This window comes from Martes martes (genome assembly GCF_963455335.1).
Source record: "Martes martes genome assembly, chromosome: 6".
NCBI classification, from domain to species: domain Eukaryota; kingdom Metazoa; phylum Chordata; class Mammalia; order Carnivora; family Mustelidae; genus Martes; species Martes martes.
In genome coordinates this window covers 100,254,015-100,273,681 of record NC_137893.1, presented here as the reverse complement: position 1 = coordinate 100,273,681, position 19,667 = coordinate 100,254,015, and the positions used below count along the sequence as shown (strand labels likewise).

The 19,667-nt window shown below is 34.2% G+C and overlaps 1 protein-coding gene across 1 annotated transcript in view; it reads right to left on the bottom strand.

The window, feature by feature from the left end:
* The window catches only part of GFRAL (GDNF family receptor alpha like), a gene marked incomplete at both ends in the record, with an annotated part of 57,194 nt that extends 43,446 nt beyond the window's left edge, over positions 1-13,748 (bottom strand). Inside the window, 4 exons of the mRNA XM_080805922.1 lie at positions 5,121-5,273; positions 7,381-7,515; positions 12,053-12,265; positions 13,736-13,748. Coding sequence (XP_080662048.1) covers positions 5,121-5,273; positions 7,381-7,515; positions 12,053-12,265; positions 13,736-13,748 — 514 coding nt within the window. The remainder of the gene's footprint in view (positions 1-5,120; positions 5,274-7,380; positions 7,516-12,052; positions 12,266-13,735) is intronic.
* Positions 13,749-19,667: the final 5,919 nt, after the last annotated feature.

Genomic DNA, 19,667 nt, shown 5'->3' with positions numbered 1-19,667 from the left:
TTGGTAACTATATTTTTTTAAAACCTGGTATGATTAAAAGTGGCTAGAGAGATAAAAATTAAGTTGTCTTGTCATTGTGAAACATAAGTCAATAAATATTTTAGTATTTCAATATGTTTTCATTTCAGCCTATTTCAATTAAAAACTAGTAAAGACCTATTAATTAGCTAACTAATCTCATTTTGGGACCTATCATTTTTTATGCCATCTCAGCATTTGTAACTGTTGATTATTTTCTCTGTGTCCCTTTCATTGGCTTCAAAAACTCTTTCTGTAGTTTCTTTCCATGTCTTTGAAATCTTCTTTTTTCTCTTCAACTAGATCATGAATGTCATTATCAAAATCTTTACATTGTCACTTTATAGCCTTTATAGACCAATCCTATCTTCCTTCTTATGGTTTTATCTGCTTCTTATAAACCTATAACTCTAAAACCTGTATGTCTATTTAATTTTATCTTTTTGTGTGTGTGTCTATTTTAGATTAACTCTCTTCAGTGCAAGATCCATGTTTCCATATGCAAACTACATGACACACATTCCTTCACTTCTTTTTTGAAATTATTTGTATCATGTAAAACTTAAAACAAAATGCTAACATTCCTAACAGGAATGTTCCAAAGCACTCTACAGATGCAATGTCTCCAAAATATTACTCATCACCTCTGTCTCCAATCCTGTACTTTATTGCTTCTTCCCTATCTCAGTGTATCATGGTATCCTGTCCCAAGCCAGCAACTTGTAGAATATACTTCATACATTTCATACTCCTCATATCCAACTGTCTCCAATGCCTATCAATTATAATTCATAAACATAACTTACTTTGACTTTCTCCTTATAGTCCTCAGCACCAATGTGTTAGTTTAGGCATGCATCACCTCTCTCCCAAATGATTTTGATGGCCTTTTAATTGACATCCCTGGGCTGCATTTTTCCCTCCCCTTCATTCTGTCCTTTGCACTCCTGCCAGTGATACCCTTTGAAAAGCTGATTCTGCATTCTTCTGTTTAAAATGCATTTAGAGCTCCTTGCAATAACAGTTTGAAGTCTAATCCCTTTAGGAAGATCTCTAAGTTCAGCTTTCCTCCTTCTTAGAACATCTGGTTTCTTTCCAGCATCATTTCCTAATACTGCTCTGTTCTACAGATCAGCTTCACAGAGGATTTGTTTCTCCTCAAATGTGCTCTGCTTCATTCTATTTCCTCTGTATAGAACATCCATGTTGTCTAATGAACCAAATTCACCCTAAAATCCCAAGTCTGTCATTTCTTCTGTGAAACCTTCTGAGTCACCGTTCTTTACTCCTCTATAACTTCAAGTACTTTGTGAGAGAGAGAGAAAGAGAGAGAGAGAGTGTGTGTGATCTAGCATGTATCACATTGAACAGGTGATATTCAGCACTTACCATTTTAATTAAGAATTGAACTAAAAGTAAATAACAAAGGTATCTTGGAAATCCTCAAACATTTGGAAATTAAACAACAGTATTATAAATAAACCATGAATCAAAGAAGAAGTCACAAGGGAAATGAGAAAACATTTTGAACTGAATAAAAATGAAAATAGAACATATTAAGATTTGTGGACGTGACTAAAACAGTACTTGGGAAGATTTATATAATGAAATGATTATAGGAGGGAAGACAAAAATCTCAAGTCAATGATATAAGCCTTTATCTTAAGAAACCAGACAATGAGGAGCAACTTCAAGTCAAATCAAACACAATAACCAAAAATAATGAGCAAAACTGCGAGACAGAGAGAGACAAAGAGAGAGGAATACACAAGTTCACCAGTGTCTGAAGGAAAGAGAAGACATCACTGTAACGCCTATAGACACTTAAAGGACAATTTGGGGATAATAAGAAGAACTTAGCAGAGAGATAGAAAAAGGTAAAAAATAAATAAATAAAATGGAAACTCTAAAAACAAAAATTCAACACAAATCTAACAAATGGGAACATACACTGAAAGACACGAACTACCAAACTCACTCAATAAGGAATAGGTAAGTAAAACAGTCCTATAACAACTAAACACATTGAATATTTTAAAACCTTCCAATGAAGAATAGCCCAGATATCTGCACTGGTGAATTAAATCAAACATTTAAGGAAGAAATAATACTAATTCTTTGTATTCTGTTCTAGAATAAAGAATAGGAAGAAAAATTTCCCAACGCATTAAGAAACCAGCATTATTCAGACAATAAAATCAGAGAAATACACTACAAGAGAACAATATTCCAATATTCCTCATGAACATAGATTAAAAACCCTTAATAAAATATTAGCAGATTGAATCAAATAATATATAAAATGAATTATACATCATCACTGAGTAGTATATAGCCTCAGAATAAAGGGTGAGAACAAACATTCACAAATCAACAATAAAATTCACCATATAAAAGAAAAGTAAAACATGATCATTTCGATGGAGGCAGGAAAAGTATTTGCAAAATTTAACATTTGTTTATCCATTCATGATAAAATCTCAAAGCAAACGGGGATATAAGAAGGATTTCTTCAGCCTTGATAAAGGGAACCTGCAAAGGACCTACTGCAAAAACCATTCTTTATGGTGCAAACCTAACGCATTTCTCTGAAGACAGATAAAAAAACAAGGATGGCCACTCCCAAGGATCCTATTTAACATCATCTTGGAGGTTCCACCAAGAACCATAGAGCAAAGAAAAGAAATAAAGGCCTACAGATTGGGAAGGGAGAAATAAAATTCTGTCTATTCACAGTTATGAAGATTTAGATCTATATGGACAGTCCTATAGATTTTACCATATAAAAGATGCATAAGAACTAATCAGTGAGCTGAGCAAGCTACAGGATATAAGGTCCAGATAATATATCAATTTTATTTTGATAAGTTATCTATACTCAATTGGAAATTTAAATATAAAATAAGTTACTATTTACAACAGCATCAAAAAATGAAGCATATTTGCATATATCAACACAATGTAAGAATTATACACTGAAAACTACAAAATATGATAAAAGAAATCAAAGAGATCTTAAATGAATGGGCAGACATATCATGTGTCAGTTCTACCCAAACTGATATATAGTTTCAATGTAAGCACCCCAAAATGCTAATTTTTTTTATAGAACTGACAATCTGATTGTAACATTTATATGGGAAGTAAAAAAATAGCCAAAACAATTTTTAAAAAGAACAAAGTTAAAGGAATTATACTACTTGATTATAAGACACTCCATAAAGTTAAAATAAGTAAGACTATAGAGTATTGGCAAAAGTACAGAAATACAGATTATTGAAACAGGATAAGAACTCTAGAAATAGAGCCACTAATACACCGCCCAAATGAGTTTTGAAGGCGAAACTCATAGTCTCTTTAGCAAATGGGGTAGAACAGTTGTTTATCCTTACAGGAAAAAAAAAAAAGGAATCTGACCCATTGTTGGTACCAAAATAAAAAATTAACTCAAAACCTAAACTACATTAATTTCTAGACCATATGAGAAATATTTCTATGATTTGGGGTTGGATAAAGATTTCTTAGATGCAACATCACAGGTATTATTCAAGAAAAAAAGTTGGCATCTTGCATGTGAAAAAAAAATAAAAGAAAAAAAAGAAAAAAAACCTGGTTATCATTAAAGTTTAAAAAGCAACAGACTTCTTTTTTGGGGAAGATATTCCTAAGGAAAAAAATAAAAAGACATAGAGGGGAAAATATTGTTTCCAGAACACGTGTTCTGATAAATCCTATTCGATACAGAGAAGCAACTCTTAAAACCCAGTAAAAAAGCCAAAACTCAAATTTAAAATGAGCAAAATTTTGAAGAGATGTTTTACTAAATAATGTGTAGAGATGACATGTAAGCACATGAAAATATGTTCAACATTACTATTATTTAAGTGGAAATTAAACCTATAATATGACACTATTAAATACATATTAGAATGGCCCCCAAACAAAAACAAGTAAAAAACAAAATCAAGTGCCACTGGGAATGTGGAATGACTGAAACTTTTATACATTGATGCTTACATCAAATTTGGAATATAGTACGGAAGCTCTCCATAAAGTCAAACATACACTTTACCATATAAACCAACAATTTCTTACCCAAGAGAAACAAAAACTTCTATTTGTAAAAATCTTGTATGTGAATATTTATAATTCCTAAAAATCTGGAAACAATGCAAATCACTTTCAATGATGAATGGATAACCAATGTGTGGTATACAACGGACTAGTACTCATAAAAGATAACAAACTTGTACATGAAACGTTGGTGAACCTCAAATGCATTATGTTAAAAAAAAATCAGGCTCAAAGGCTACATGTTATATAATTCCATTTATGTGAAATTCTGGAAAAAGCAAAACCATGGAACAGAAAATTGTCCAGTGAGCTCCATGAATGATTTGAGAGGTGGAACAATGAGGCCATGCATGATAGATGAGAGGTAAATGGGATATTGGAAGAAATGGTATATTTCTTATAAAATGAGAAGTTGACTGTGAAAGAAGAGGCAAGGACCCCATGACAGCATGTGCATTCCCAAGCTGACCACTTTTCAGAAAGTGCAGAGGAACATTGAGGATCCAAACACTGATCACTTTAGAACTATTTTACCCCACATATCCCTTTGAAAATCTTTATGAACCCTTAAGGACACGTGAAGAGTACTTTGATGACCACTACCTCAGTGTCGGCCTGGGTCTTCGAACAAATAAATGTATATTAAATGATTAAATGATCCTATCGAAAGGCAAGTATAATCCTAGATACATGGTTATATTTTGGACTTTCTCTAATATCTTAATTGTCTTCTATCATTTAGATCTTGTGCAAAGCCATAGCAAACCCCACAAATACATGAATTGAGCAAGTGAATCTATAATCCTAATGAATTATAATTGAATGAAGCTTGCAATTATGGTTAGCAACTTCAGAAATATGTTAGGCACTTACTGAGATCCAAAGCTCACTGAACCTTAAATTACACAGAGAATTGATCAAATTACCAAGAAAGAAGAATTAATTAAATTACATAGATGGCATTAATTTTGAAACTGTACTTTTCTTTTTCATGACTGTAAGTATTCTATATAACAATTTATTGTTACCTGATTCATTGATGCATGGTTCCCCAAGCAATTTGTTAATAGTACAATAGAGGTTATCAGTGCAGAGACAATCTTCAAATTGGAAATTGCTTTCCACCAAGGACTGGATACTCAGCTTACAGTTTGATGAGTCCTTCATCTTGCAGCGGTTACCTGGGTTTTAGTCAAACATATAATATTCCTGATATTAATCTGAATATTCTCCTACCCCAAATGCTTTTAATGTATTAATCTGAGTAATTCATTATTATCATAAATTTTCTGGGGTTGTTGCAAGATGTCCACAGAAGCGACTTTTTAAGCACAAAATCTCTTTTTACTGACTTTCTCCCCAGCATTTACTTTCTAAAATAGATTAAAGCTTGCTGTATTTTAAAATGACTTTGTCCCCACTTAGAATGCCAATTTTTACTCTTCAATAGTAATCAAGGCTGTCCTTATATGAGGTGATCAGAATGATCTATAATCTTCACTACTTTGTCAGTTTAGCTATTTTATTAGCCATTTGTCACAATCTTCTATTTTATTTTATATGTCATTCTGAGATTATAATAAGAGACATGCAGGTGGCTCAGAATTTACCATGAGAAATGAAGTGGTCCTGACACTTAGTAAGCACTCAGTAAATATTATTGAATAATGAATCTTTCATAATTACCAGTATTTCATTTTCTGCTTTAATTTACAAAGCCATATTTATCTACCCAACAATTTTCTTTACTCATTTTTCTGAATAAAACTACTTGAATTCATTTCATCTCTGTATTTGAAAATATTTCTATTTCAGCTTCATGCACGGGATAATTATGCAAATATTACTGCAATTCACTGAAAATGACTTGCTATTTGTATACTGAAGTAAATGTTATAATTCATGACACATTGAACGCAGTATTTTAAATTGCCCTATAAAATATAACAAGGAGCTTCATCATCAAAACCAAGAGGAGATTTTTTTTTGTCATTGTCTTCTAGTCTCATCTTAAAGCTACTGCGTTACTTTGAGCAAATTATGCCTTTAAAATTCTTTTCCTGAACTGTAATAAGAATGTTGGGTTAGACAGCTATAACTGTCTTTGGAGTTCGAACATTCCATCTACTCCTTTCAAGGTCAGGAAAGAGAAGGGAATCTTTTTCCCTTTCTCTGTATCCCATGTAATTCCTTTAAGTCCTATGGATAGGCAGAGGTTTGGATGATGGAGATTGTAAATGCTGGCCATCAGAACTATACGTTACTGCCTTTTAACCCAACACACTCCCTTCTACATCTTTTGGGAAGTAGAGGAAGCACATTGCAGATAGGCAAGAGTCATGAACAGTACAAAATTCAATCGTCACGAAATTAATAGAGAAAGTGAGATATGGAAGAAACTATTGTTGTTTCCCTTTTCTATTTTTCTCATTGAATATTCCAGAAAGTTTATTACTTTTTTATGGTATTATAAAATCCATTATACGAGATCATAAATTATTAGAATACAATTTTTCGTAATGTTTTGTGAATAATAGTATTAGAGGAATGTCTCACTATATCATAAACTGATGATTTTTATTTTTATTATTTATTATATTTTATTTTTATTTTATTTTTAACAAATGGAGTTCTACTATGATGCTCCATTCAATATTTATCCAACTAATTGGTATATTCAGTTTGGCTTTTTTTTTTTCTTTTAAACAAGTAACTAACTCTAATCTTCATATTCTCAACACTTTGGGACTCTCCGCAAATATTTGGAATGTAGGACAAGTTAAAAATAAAAATATATTTTAAATTGTTCTTGACACAGTTGGAAAGGAAGGCAGCATAACTGCTGCAAGAAAATAAAATGTGAATTACAACAGGTATTACACACTTACAAACAAGTAACAATGCTTTTGATCATCACAAATGTTATTTTTCCTATTTTATCATTGAGATATTAACTTGTAAGCAAAAAGATATTTGCAAAAATTTTGTGATACTTCTGACAAGCATGCATATAATTATAACATTGCATGTGGTGACATAAGTAAAAAAAACAAAAAACAAAAACTGAAGTCTTCCATAAAGCTACCCACAGTACAGTAGGACTCTTGAGTTTTTGTAGCCACATTCATTAATAAGCAAGTGAAGGTGAATCATTGGAATATCAAGTTTGAGTAAGGTGTTTATAGAGCAAAGCTAACTCAGTTCCCAGGATAGTGACAGAAAATATCCAAACCTATTTTTATCTCAGCAAAAGGAAGTCATTTGAGTATGTTTTCAATAATATTTTACCTGAAACATTGCAAGAATCTTCCATTATTCTCCATGCATATTTACACCCATTTGCATCACTTAGGCATTGCTCTTTTAAATACCTGCAATCAGTCGTTTGGGGAGTGGATTCATTTTCCAAGCACAGCGCCACAGCTGAAATAACAGTAACAGAACAACAACAGCAGCAGCACCTTGGCAATATTGCAGCATGACACTTGTTTACCTCAGAACTAAGTTATTGATGATAAAGAGCAGAGTTAATGAAAATACAATCTAATGAAATCATTACAAGGGTGGAATGGCTCTTAGCTTTACTTCTAGCTATAGATCTGTGTTTCTCCTATAGAAGATTCTTCAACGAAGAGTTTACACTTGTGCTCTTATTTGATGCCTCATCGTTCCTCAATTTCTATATTTATGACTTGCTCTATTAAAACATCTCCTTAAACTTCTCTAGTCATCTCCAAAACGTCAAGCTTAATAGTTTCAAGACTTCGTCTACTTTCATCACTGAGCGTTTTGTGGCCATTACCATTTGCATCGTGAAGCTCTCTCTTCCTTTGTCAACCCCCTCTTCTAGTTCTCTTGATACTTAGTCATTTGGTATTTTCTGTCCATAGTTAGAATTCTTCCCAGGGTCCTTGTCTTTTTCTGGTAAACTCTATTTTTAGCTTAATGTCCGTCCTCAGATTTTTCCCATTCTCATTTCATACATTCTCTGTGGGCAATTTCATATACCATCATAATTTTAACTGAAACCTCTAGATTGATGATTCTAAAAAGCATCCCCCAATCCCATTATTTTTCAGTCTTCCAGTTATGTTTTTTGATATCTCCACCTAAACGTTCCAGACACATTTCCAGAGTACACTGTCTTTCTATCATCACCACTCCCTGGTAGACCACCCTGCTCCAACAATTTCAGCATTTTTGTAAGTACCTGCACTAGAAACCTTGGATTCATGACAGAGTCCTTTTTTATCCCCAACTTCACTCTCCTATGTTCATTTTTGCATAGTTCCCTGATTCTTATGTGGAATATCTGACCAACTCACAAATTATTCAAAGTGCCTCCAGTTTCACTTCACTCACATAGGTTCTTTATACCCCCTAACCTGCCTACTGTACCATTCTAGTCCTGCCATTTCTCTGCTTCACCCTTTGGATGGTTCCTCATAGCATGATTCTCATATTCCTTATCACATGCACTATGGGGAGTCCTTGAACATTTATAGTTTCCCAAATGCTCCATGTTGTCTTGTACCTCTGAGTATTTAGTCCATGATTATTAGTAGGCACTCCATTTCTTTTTCTTCTGGAATAGTTTTTTTTTTTTTTTTTTGGTCTGTTAACACTCAACACAATGATCACCTGTTTTATGGAACACTTCCCTGACTTCAATACTCTCTGTTCCTATATCCAAATTGATTTAACACGCCTCATTTGTTTCACTATCATCTCAGGATTTCCCCAACCATAGCTCTACTGCTCTGCAATGAAAGTATGTATTTACATGCTTGTCTCCACCACTGGGTTCTAGGGTTTTATTAGATAGGTATTAGACATAGTTCATAATCGTATCCTCATCATCAAACACAACACATTATCTATGTATATTGACTTAAACGAACTTTAAAAGTTAAGAATGAGTTAGAAATAAGTAATTGACACTATAATAAAAATAACACCTTCCAGATATTTACAAGTTATTTTGGGTAGAGGAGAAGTTTCCAGTCAGTTTTTCAGAAAGTAGCAATGCTAATTTAGTATATTGTTCAAATTACCTGAATTGATTCTGCAAGCATACAAACTGACACTTGCTTAATCAATCCATAGAAAAATATGGGAACTGCAATTGAGTTATAGAGATAATATATTAACTATATTCAAGAGACCTTAATGTGTTTCAGAGACAAATAATTTGGATTTTTAAAAAGATGATGTTAATTATGAATCACCTGTAATAATGCAGAGTTTTATAGGCTTCAAGTAAAACCTATAATCTTGTCTTTATCTTATCTCTTCCAAACCTCTTCTCCTAAGGAGAATCTAAGACAACTCATAGGATCATATGTACTATTTGCTGGGTCACTGCATTTGGAGATTAGGCCCAAGGTTTTGGTTCAGTCACAGTTTTTCCTTGTTGAGGGCTACAGTGGAAATTGACATGTCAGCCTTCTGGTTTTTCATGTGTTCATGGATAACCTCACCTAACCAAAATCCTGTCCTAGGTTAGCAAGCCTAAAGAAAGAGAAAGAGAGCCCCTTCGATTTTGGCCCAAAGTCATTTGTTTGAATCCAGCTATGAAAGACCCTCTGGTATGTTGTGTCAGAAACTCAACTCATAAGAAACCAGAATTTCATTTGACATCGATCATTACATTTTGTGAATAGTTCCCTCAGAAAACTTATAGGTGATAGTGTTCTGAATATACCATCAAAACATTACCAGTACCTCAGTCTTAGTGATGGTTAATGTAGTCTACATATTATCTTTCCCAAATTTATTTCATTTTCTTCCATATTTAAAAATTTAAGTTCCACTTGATTGTTTATTTTACATGATTTTCCACACCTTCCATTTGGATGAAATACTGAATCTACTAGGAAAACCATCTCAGTGATCTGGCCCAAAAGAATGAAAATAACTTTAGCTTTCCAAAATTTTAGTCATTCCTTACTATGATTTGTAGTCACATATTTAATCCAGGAATTTTCAAGGATTCTCTTGAAATGCTCAGTGAAAAACAAGTTCTGTTTTAAAATAATAAGATGAAGAATACTGTACATAATATCACCCTCTTAAGGCTTATCATGATAATACATGTTCTATTTTAAAAATTCACTACGTCCCACATTTCTTTGGCTATAAAACTTTCCCACATCACAAGACCTACTTAGATGATGTTAAACAAGTATGAGAAATACTGGTCAAACCTACCAAATAGTACAATTTTGGCCCTAACAATATTAGAAGTCATTTCCTTCCATCATGCAACCTAATGCCAAGGTTAATTTAGAAGTTAAACTTGAAAACAAGCGGCCATCCTTGCTTTTTCAACTGGGGCCATAATGAGGTTGTAATGTATTTTGTGTGTTCCGTTTTATTGTTGCCTTACCTACACAAGTTAAAGTTTCTTAGATTTGCCTTTATACTTAAGAATAGAAATAAGGAAATATTAAAATAAATACAAGAAGCAAAATTTTGGGCTAATGAATATTATTTAAACTAAAGAAAAAAAACCTGAAGATATATAAAAGATTCTATTCCTTCTTCCCTTAATTTTTTTCACTTAATTTATTTTGACTCTCCTTTTATGTTCAACATAATTTGAAATAACCTTCTTCATTTTCATGCCCATGATTGTTTTTATTCATCAATATCTATTAGTGTAGAGTAAGCAAAAACTATACTGGCTTTGTTTTAATGAATGGAATATTAATATTCAGCTATAATCATAACTTATCTCTTTTCCTGAATTCATTTTATAGATTCTACTAAATTCTGAAGAAAATATGGTAGCTTCCCCGATAACACATGTAGTAAGTAGAACTTTGTGGATTCTACTTTGAGTATAAATGAATTATTTTCTATCAGCATCTTACAATACATTCACACTATCCAACACAAGAGGGATAAATCCAGACCTTATCTCTAGCTCACAAAATTGACTGAAATGTGAAGCATTCGATGCGATGTTGTTTTATCCTACGAACAGACTTCTACTTTGTAAATATTAACACTTTAAAATTAATCTCATTTTAATTTAATTTCAAAGAAAAATAGATAATTTGAAATTTGTCATCTTATAACTTATAAATAGATACTGGAAGGTTTCATTTCTCAAAGGCTCTAGTATATATGTGAATTCCATAAATCCTAATAAATAACTCCAAGTAACTGGATTATCTTACACAATAAGATAGAAACAACCTAAGAGATTAATGTGATTCCTGCATTACGTGTTTTCTACAATAATAAGTGTGCATTTTTGAAACAGTTATAAACCACCTTAAAGTATACATTTGTAATTGATACTTCTTACTATAAGCCCATTAGTTTAATCAACAGATAAGTCAGATAAGATAGCTTTCAGTTCATGAAGAATTGGTGTTATACATCCAGGTAAACTAGAAGAATGATTCACTTACCAAAGAAAATGAAGACCATCATGCTGGACAACTTGGGGATATTCACCTGGAAGAAAGGCAGATGTGTTTACTCCAACCACTTCTTAACAGTGACTGTCCAGATAAGGCTTCAGCTTCTGCTCTTGCTTCCTGAGAGCATTACTGATTCAAGTCAGCTCCCTTTGTCACCATCTCCTCACCAATCTTTCCTGAGCTGTGAACTTTCCTAATTATGTCCAAATTCAATTATTTTCTTCTGAGCATACTAATGTCGGATATTAGGCTTCCAAGAAAGCCCACAAGCCAGATACTAAGAAATGATACATGCTCAGCACATTTATGAGAATCATTTTATTTTCCCTTTAACTAGAATGCTAAACTGTGTAAAAGGCTCCCAGCTGTACCCCAAAAACTTCGTAGATGCTTAAGTATCCTCAGTTTCTACTTCATTAATTAGCCTCATTACAGCAATTTTATGTCCTCTGAGTATATGGAAAAGGAAAAAAGTGATAAGCAGCGAGGTAGATATTTGGGGAATTCAAGTTCCACTGCAATCAAACGGTGTGCTTCATCTTCCCAAACAAGAAAATTTCTCTCCATGTGCCACACACTCCAGTATGCTTTCAAGTTGTACTGCTTCAGCTGCAATTCCCCAAACCCTCCAGAGACAGTGACAGTGTAAGAAAGTACTCCTTGTAACGATGCAGAAATTCCTGGCTCCCCTGGAAAGGTAAGCATCCACTGGTGTTCATCACTTGAAAACGGTGTTTCTCCTAGCCTCAATGAGAGACATTGTTATGTTCTGAATATTTATGTCTCCGCACAAGTTCTTAGGTTAAATATCTGACCCAATAAAATGATTATATGCACAGGCAGAGCCTTTGGGAGGTGCTTAAGATGTCAGGGTGGAATCCTCCTGAGTGAGATTATAAAAGATAATAAAGTCTTATAAAAGAGGCTGCAGAGAGATCCCTTTGTTCCTTCCCCCTGTGGGGGCCCAGCTGGAGGACACCAGTTAGAACCTAAGAAGAGGGTCCTCGTGAGGATGTAACCATGCTGGCATCTTGATGTTGGACTTCTGGGCTCCAGATCTGTGAGAAATAGATTTCTGTGGTTTATAAGCTACCAGACTATCGATTTCTGTTATAGTAGCGTGGATGGATTGGATTTACCTTGTATTTCATTGTATCTTCCTCACAAGACCCTAGAACATGTCAGCTCCACTGGACCATCATGAGGCTTCCACTTTTAAAACACCTGAGACATTTCTGTTATGGATCCTTGGAAATATACAACGCTGTTTCGGCAAGAAATCAGGAAAACACAGGTGTGGATAAGCTACTATCTCGAGATGAGACAGAAGCATTTTGTGTCCACAGTGACACAATAGAAGAAGTGTTGTTTCCAACTGCTCGTGTTTCTTTTTCACTAGAGAGAAGTTATAACATATTTTGGTCTCAGAATGCATAATGGAAAGACAGACTAGGGAGTCCAACAAGTTGAAATTTGTTTTTCTCTCTAAATGTAAACAACTTTGTCCTGGAAGGTGTTTCTATTTACTTACTCCTCTGTAGAATGTTCTGATTGTATCCATGGTTGCCACATACATTAAGTATGCATATGGGACTTACATCAGCAACCAACAAATGCCTGTTATACTACAGCCAGTGACTTAATTATTTAACAAAAGAATTATACCATACAATTACTTAATTATTTCCTTGTAAAGATACTGAATTATGGACACCTGAGTGGCCTGGTTGGTTAAGCATCTGCCCTAGGCTCAGGTCATGATCCCAGGGTCCTGGGACCAAGCCCCACATCTGGCTCCGTGCTCAGTGGGGTGCCTGGTTCTCCCACTCCCTCTCCTGCTCATGCATTTTCTCTCTCTCCCTCTTGCTCAATCCATCTCTCAAATAAATAAATGCAATCTTTTAAAGATACTGACTTTCTAAACTTGTATTATAAACTTTACTGAGATTATTGTTCTTTTCGATGTAGGTCACCTAAAGCTGGCTAAAGCTAGAGAGAGATTCAGTGGCTCTGTTGGTTCACAAACTGCCTTCCCCACACCCAACAGGGAGTGCAAGGAGAGCCCAAGAAAGAGACAGGGCACTGCAGACTGGTAGGCGGCAGGTTTAATAAGCAAGGAAACTTACACATGAGGCTTTTCTCCAGAAGCCGCAAGATGAGTAGATCTCAGCATCGCCTGCTAGAATCTCATGTTCACATGGAACTCTTACCTGGATTCGTCATGTCTGTGGTTCAGAGGATCTCAAGAGCACAGTTCTCTCTCAGCGCTGCATCCTTGAAACATCTCCCGTGGTGGGAGTGGTAAATGTAAACTGCATTCCAAGGACAGGGAGGGGTGAGGAGCTTCCTATTGCCTAGTTTCAGATCTCTTTGGTCAATTGGAGGTCATGTCCTCTCAATGACCTCCTTTAACAGGCTCCCATAGTTGAAGAGTCTAGGGCTAGAATTGACTTGGGGCATGTTTTAACCTTGTTTTAGGGCCTGAGTGTTTCCCCCAACCCTGCCATGTTTCTTTGCTGTTTCCTTCTGTGTCCACTCCATTCTCAGGCAGCTTCTTTCCCCTCAAAGGGAAGAGGACCATCAAGCCCTTAGCATACATCCTTCTCTCTTCAAAGCCAGAGCTGGCAGTGTGACTCTTTTCATAGTAAAATTCTAGATTTGCATCACATCAGTCTCATGCCCATCCGTCTCAACAAGTGGAACTGTACCGAGTATCCAGCATCACAGATACAGTTGGGACTGGTCCTATTCCAGCCACAGAAACTGATGGTAGGAGAGGGGTGCATCACCAAGGGAAGTCAAGGTATTAGAAGTCAAGTGAAGGGATCTGGGCAGGAAAAAAAAAAATCTCATCAAAGCATCTAAATTCTGAATTAAAGCAGGGCAACCACAAGAAAAAATAAACTAATGAAATAAAGGAAAAGAATACCAAAACACAATTTCTTGCTCAAGGAAGGTGATTCAGTTATGACTTCTAGAATGCAAGGATACACAAAAGCTGAATGTTAAGATACACAGTGAATGATGCTAATCTTGAGGTCTAATGCTTACGGGTAGAGAAAACATCTGTGCCAATATACCTACTCATCCCATAGTAAGAATCAGCTGTGTCATAACCTGAAGCAGAGGTTTTAAGCATTTCTTTTTGTCATTAGTTCCCTTCCTCCATAGAACTCTCTCCTTAGAATATTTTTACAGGTACACATTTTGTTTTAAAGGATTACAAAAGAAAGTAATCATATTGAAATATATTCACCAAAATATATTTTAAAACAAATTTGTGAGAGGGGTGCCAGGGTGGCTCAGTCTTTTGGGTGACCAACTCCTGGTTTCCCCTTGGGTCATGATCTCAGGGTCTTGGGATCAAGCTCTGTCTCTACCTCCATGCTCAGTGGGAAATCTTCTTCTCTCCTTCTCCTCTCTCTCTGCCCCTCCTTCTGCTCAGGTGTTTGCTCACCTGTACGAACTTGTTCTCTAAGACAAATAAATAAATCTTTAAAAACACACACACAAATTTATAAGAAAGCAAAATTTTTTTAACATAGTAAATACAAAAATTCGTGGGGGTTGTTTCTAATAATACTATAATTTCAGTTTACTGACGACCATAAATGCTAACTTGAGATATTTTCTATAAATGCAATGTCATATAAAACAATCTGTCATTTCTACTGGTGATAAAGACAGCACAAGAAGTACTGAATTTCAATTAGAGTTTAGTAAAAATGGAATATGGCTTTGTCCCAAGCAAATTTATAGACACTCCAGATTAATAAACCTTAATGAAATATAACAAACAAACAAACATACACCAACATGGGTATTGCAAATCCATTAATTGCTTGGAAACTGGCTACTGAACCAGAACATTTTATAGGTGAAAGTAAATGATAAAATCATCAGTTTCAGTAGTTTACAATAATGGTGTGAGATTTTAAAAAGTGTCTTATGTTTTAAATAAAATGCTATTGATAAATAAATGAAAAAGAAAGGAGAGTTGCTCTGGTTGAATTTGGGTAGGAAGGCCCAAGCTCTGTTAATTGGCTTTTGCCATCACCATTCACAGCTGTCATTGAGATATCAAAAGATTCCAGAACTCTTATTCAAAATTCATTGATCTCATTTCATAACAATGAAATGAAATGCACTCAGCCTTGTACCTTGTCACTGGGCAAAAGATACCAGGATTTGTATTCAATAAACATTGACTAAAAGACTACTATATCCAGAGTTCTGTGCAAAACCAAAAATAAGGAATGGTCCCTAGTGTCATTTAGGTAAAATAAGGTACAGATGAGACTAAGTATAAAAAAGAAAGAAAAAAATTGTTGAAAAATATATGTGCTGTTGAAGTGAGCACAAAATTGTTGAAAAAATAAAAATATAATAAGTCATTTAAACTTCTACATATTAGACATTTATTAGAAGACATTGTTTTTGGAACATAAGGCAACTACTTTCTGCTTAATGAAATTTGACTTACCCCCAACAACTCCTGCATTGTTTCAATATTTTGTCCACTTAATGTTATGCTTATATCTGGAAGAGAGAAATAAAATCTGATCAGCCTCAGATTTAGAGTCAATCTAAAATTGACAGCTCTGGAAAGAAAAAAAAAAATATATATATATATATAAAAAACACATACACACACATATATATGTCATACATATACATATATATGTGTGTATATATATACATACACACACACACACACACACACACACATATATATATATATATATATAGTGATGAGTTCCTTGATTATAAGGCCTATAAATAAGGCTCTAAGATGCTTAGTAATAAAGAAAAACATTATGCAGCAAATGAGGGGGTTGGATAAGAGACTCACTGTCTTTTACTGGAGATCTTCACCAGAAAAGAAAAATTAAGTCAGCATGATGATGTACTTAATCACCTTGCCATGAACTGCTCATTGGTCTCCTCACTAACAAACTGATGGGAGATGGCCATGATTCAGGGGACAGGGCAGCCAGGATTGGGAGAAGAAACTGAGAAACAGCATAGAGACAACCTTGAGGTATGTTTGGGGGACTAAGATGAACTATTATCTTTGAAACTCATGGTGGGTGGAGAGGAAAAGAGAAATGACCAGATTACGGGCAGCCTTTTATGCCTTACCAACGAGACTAGAGTTTATCCAAAAAGAAAATGGAAGGTGTGGGTGAATTTGAAACAGGAAGCAACCAGGTTGATGTTTTTAAGAAGTGCTTGAGAAGTGCTATGGAGGATAGTTTGGAAACAAGGATGATTGCCAGTTTTGAGGTTATTTCAGTAGTTCAGGAGAGACATGGATAAACTAAAAAGTACCGACAATGAAGAGGAGATGGTAGATCCAAAATATTGAACAATTTGAAATTTATGAGATCTGGTGACCCTTTGAGATGAAAGAGGGGACGGAGAGAAGGAAAAATCCGGGAGAAGCCACTTACTGAGACACTCGTCTCGTAAGTATATGCTCTATATATTCTATATAACTCTATCATTGAAGAAGTTAAACATTAGGATGAAGCAAGAGTTCCTATGGTCTATATGTCACTGGAAAAGAGCTTGCTGTATCCAAGACAGCTCTGCAAGACAGTGTTACCTTGGGGAATTCCTGCTGTACACGGTCTGGCTCTCAATCTAATTGGATCAAGAGTGGATTCATCCTTTAGGAGTTCACTAACATAAAAAAAGATCATAGAACCATTAATCATACTGCCAATTTATTTATTTATAAAAAGAAACCTAGCTCGTAACCAGTATATTTACTTCATGGAGGCATGCCAATAGCGAAAAGTTAGTAGATGAAGGGTTTGGGTTAAGGAGATTATATTCTTGCCTTCCTTGGGTAAATTAATCTATTTAATCATGGCAGCCGAATCTGGACACAGTGATAACTTTTTCAGTGAAACTAGACAGTTTTCTTTCCATGGTTGTGTTTTATTGATTTTATAGTTTAGGTTTTGGTAGATAATTTCTTTCAAATTCCAAGAAAACATTCCAACTCTAATGTAATAATATCCTTTGACACAAATAATTAAATTTTATACTAGAACATCACATATAATTGGGCTAATCATAAGGGTCAAAGGTATGCTATAGAAGGTTTTGTCTGTGAAGCAGCTAATATGGCTAACTGAAAATAGTTCTATATCTGGCTTTGAACTGTTGTATAACTTCTATTAGTGGGGTCAGATTTTCAGGAATTAGTGACACTTTTAAAAACATAATCAAGACCAACTGTAGAAAATTTTCTTTTCCTACCTTTGCATCTGCTCTCTGTTTCCCGTTTCATAGTAATATTAGAGTCTGTTGTACATTCTTACCATCGTGGTGGGAAGATGTTATGTGCCTTCTGATTTGGCAAATTTATTATTAATGGAGAGGGAACCACTTACTACCAGATCATCTCAAAGCCCTATAGATTTATTTTTAAATTTAACATAGTTTTTCCTTTTGTTATAGGATATAGTAGCCTTTGAAATGAGGTCATCCACAATGCAGTCATTGTCCTCCAGAGACATGAATGATTGGGGGTAGTGGATGGATGCTTTTTGCTGGATTATAGACTGGACGATTTTTGTAAGACTAATTCTCCCAGGGAAGTATTGAAGAGAGGCTCTGGACATCCCATGGGAGAGATGTCTTACAATAATATATAAGGACATATTATTTTCAATATCGTTTTAAGTCTGCTGGAAACAGATTTATATTGTTTAAATTATCTTCTTTTTCTTCTCAAGGTAATTTTTTTTCCACTGTAAAATATTTGGTGCTTATGTATAGCATTTGAAAAATAACAAATGAAAATATTTATATTTAGGCTACCAAGAGATATTTACTGTTTACCTTTTGGTGTATTTTCTTTGTTTTGCTTTCTTTTGTAAAGCATCGTTGTTAGATTTATATATACATTTGTACAATAAAATGTTAATAGCATCTTTTTAATTTTTTTTGTCATCGCAAAGGTCAAGAAAAATCAATGAATTTATCACTGATGAGTAACTAATGTGAGTATTTGGTTATATTTCCTAGGTCTTTTTACATATATACATGTATCCATATGTACCCTACATATCATTTTTCAAAGCATACATAGCACAGAAATATTAAGTTCTAGATGGTAATAATATGAAAAAATATGGTGAAAGTATCCATTTTAAATTTTCAGCTATTTCCATTAAAACTACATTCACTTCTTGGATTTAAAGAAAAATTTTTTTTTAAAATAAGACTTTTGGGGGCTCCTGGATGGCACAGTCAGTTAAGCCTCTGACTCTTGGTTTTAGTTCAGGTCATGATCTCAGGGTCATGGATTTTAGCTCTACACTGGGCTCTGGCAGTTAATGAGGTGTCTGCTTAAAAGAGTCTCTCCCCTTCTCCCCATCCTAGCATGCAGTGACTTTCTTTCTCTCTCTGTCCCTTTCAGATAAATAAGGAAATCTTTTTTAGAAAATCAGGTTTTTCAAACCGTAAATTTTAAGATAGAAATCCAAATAAGTAAAATTCTGTGACTAACCCATAAAATAAATGCTTTGTCCATGTAATGCATTTTTTTTTTTTTTTTTGCATGTGGCAACTACTCAGCTGTTTTTGGTAATTATGCAAGTAAACTTACAGTCATTGGTAAAAATTCAGAAAATATAGAAAATTCTAAGAAAATGAAAATAATGTATAATTTCATTCCCAGAGATAAATTATGTTGAGATTTGATGTGCAACTTTCAAAAATTTGCCAGGCATAATTATAAGTATTCGCCATATATAATTTAAGATTATATGCTACATACTGTTGTATAAATTGGCTTGTTCCATTAACAATGCATCATGAACACCTTTCCATGTCCATATATAAATATCAACACTGTCTGATTTATGTCTAGGTAGTATTCTATTCTTTAAACTTTATTGAGTCTAATATTCTTTCATTTATTCAACAAATATTTACTTTACATGTACTACATTCCAGGTACAACTCGTGTTTTACAGCTAGCTAATTAAAGAGACATAGATTTTGTCTTCATGGAGTTTATATTCTAGTTGAGGAATATAAGAATAAACAAATCAAAATTAAATACCATCTATCTTAGGTACCTGTAAATCTAAGAAGAAAAATAAGGCAGGAAAAAGGAGACAC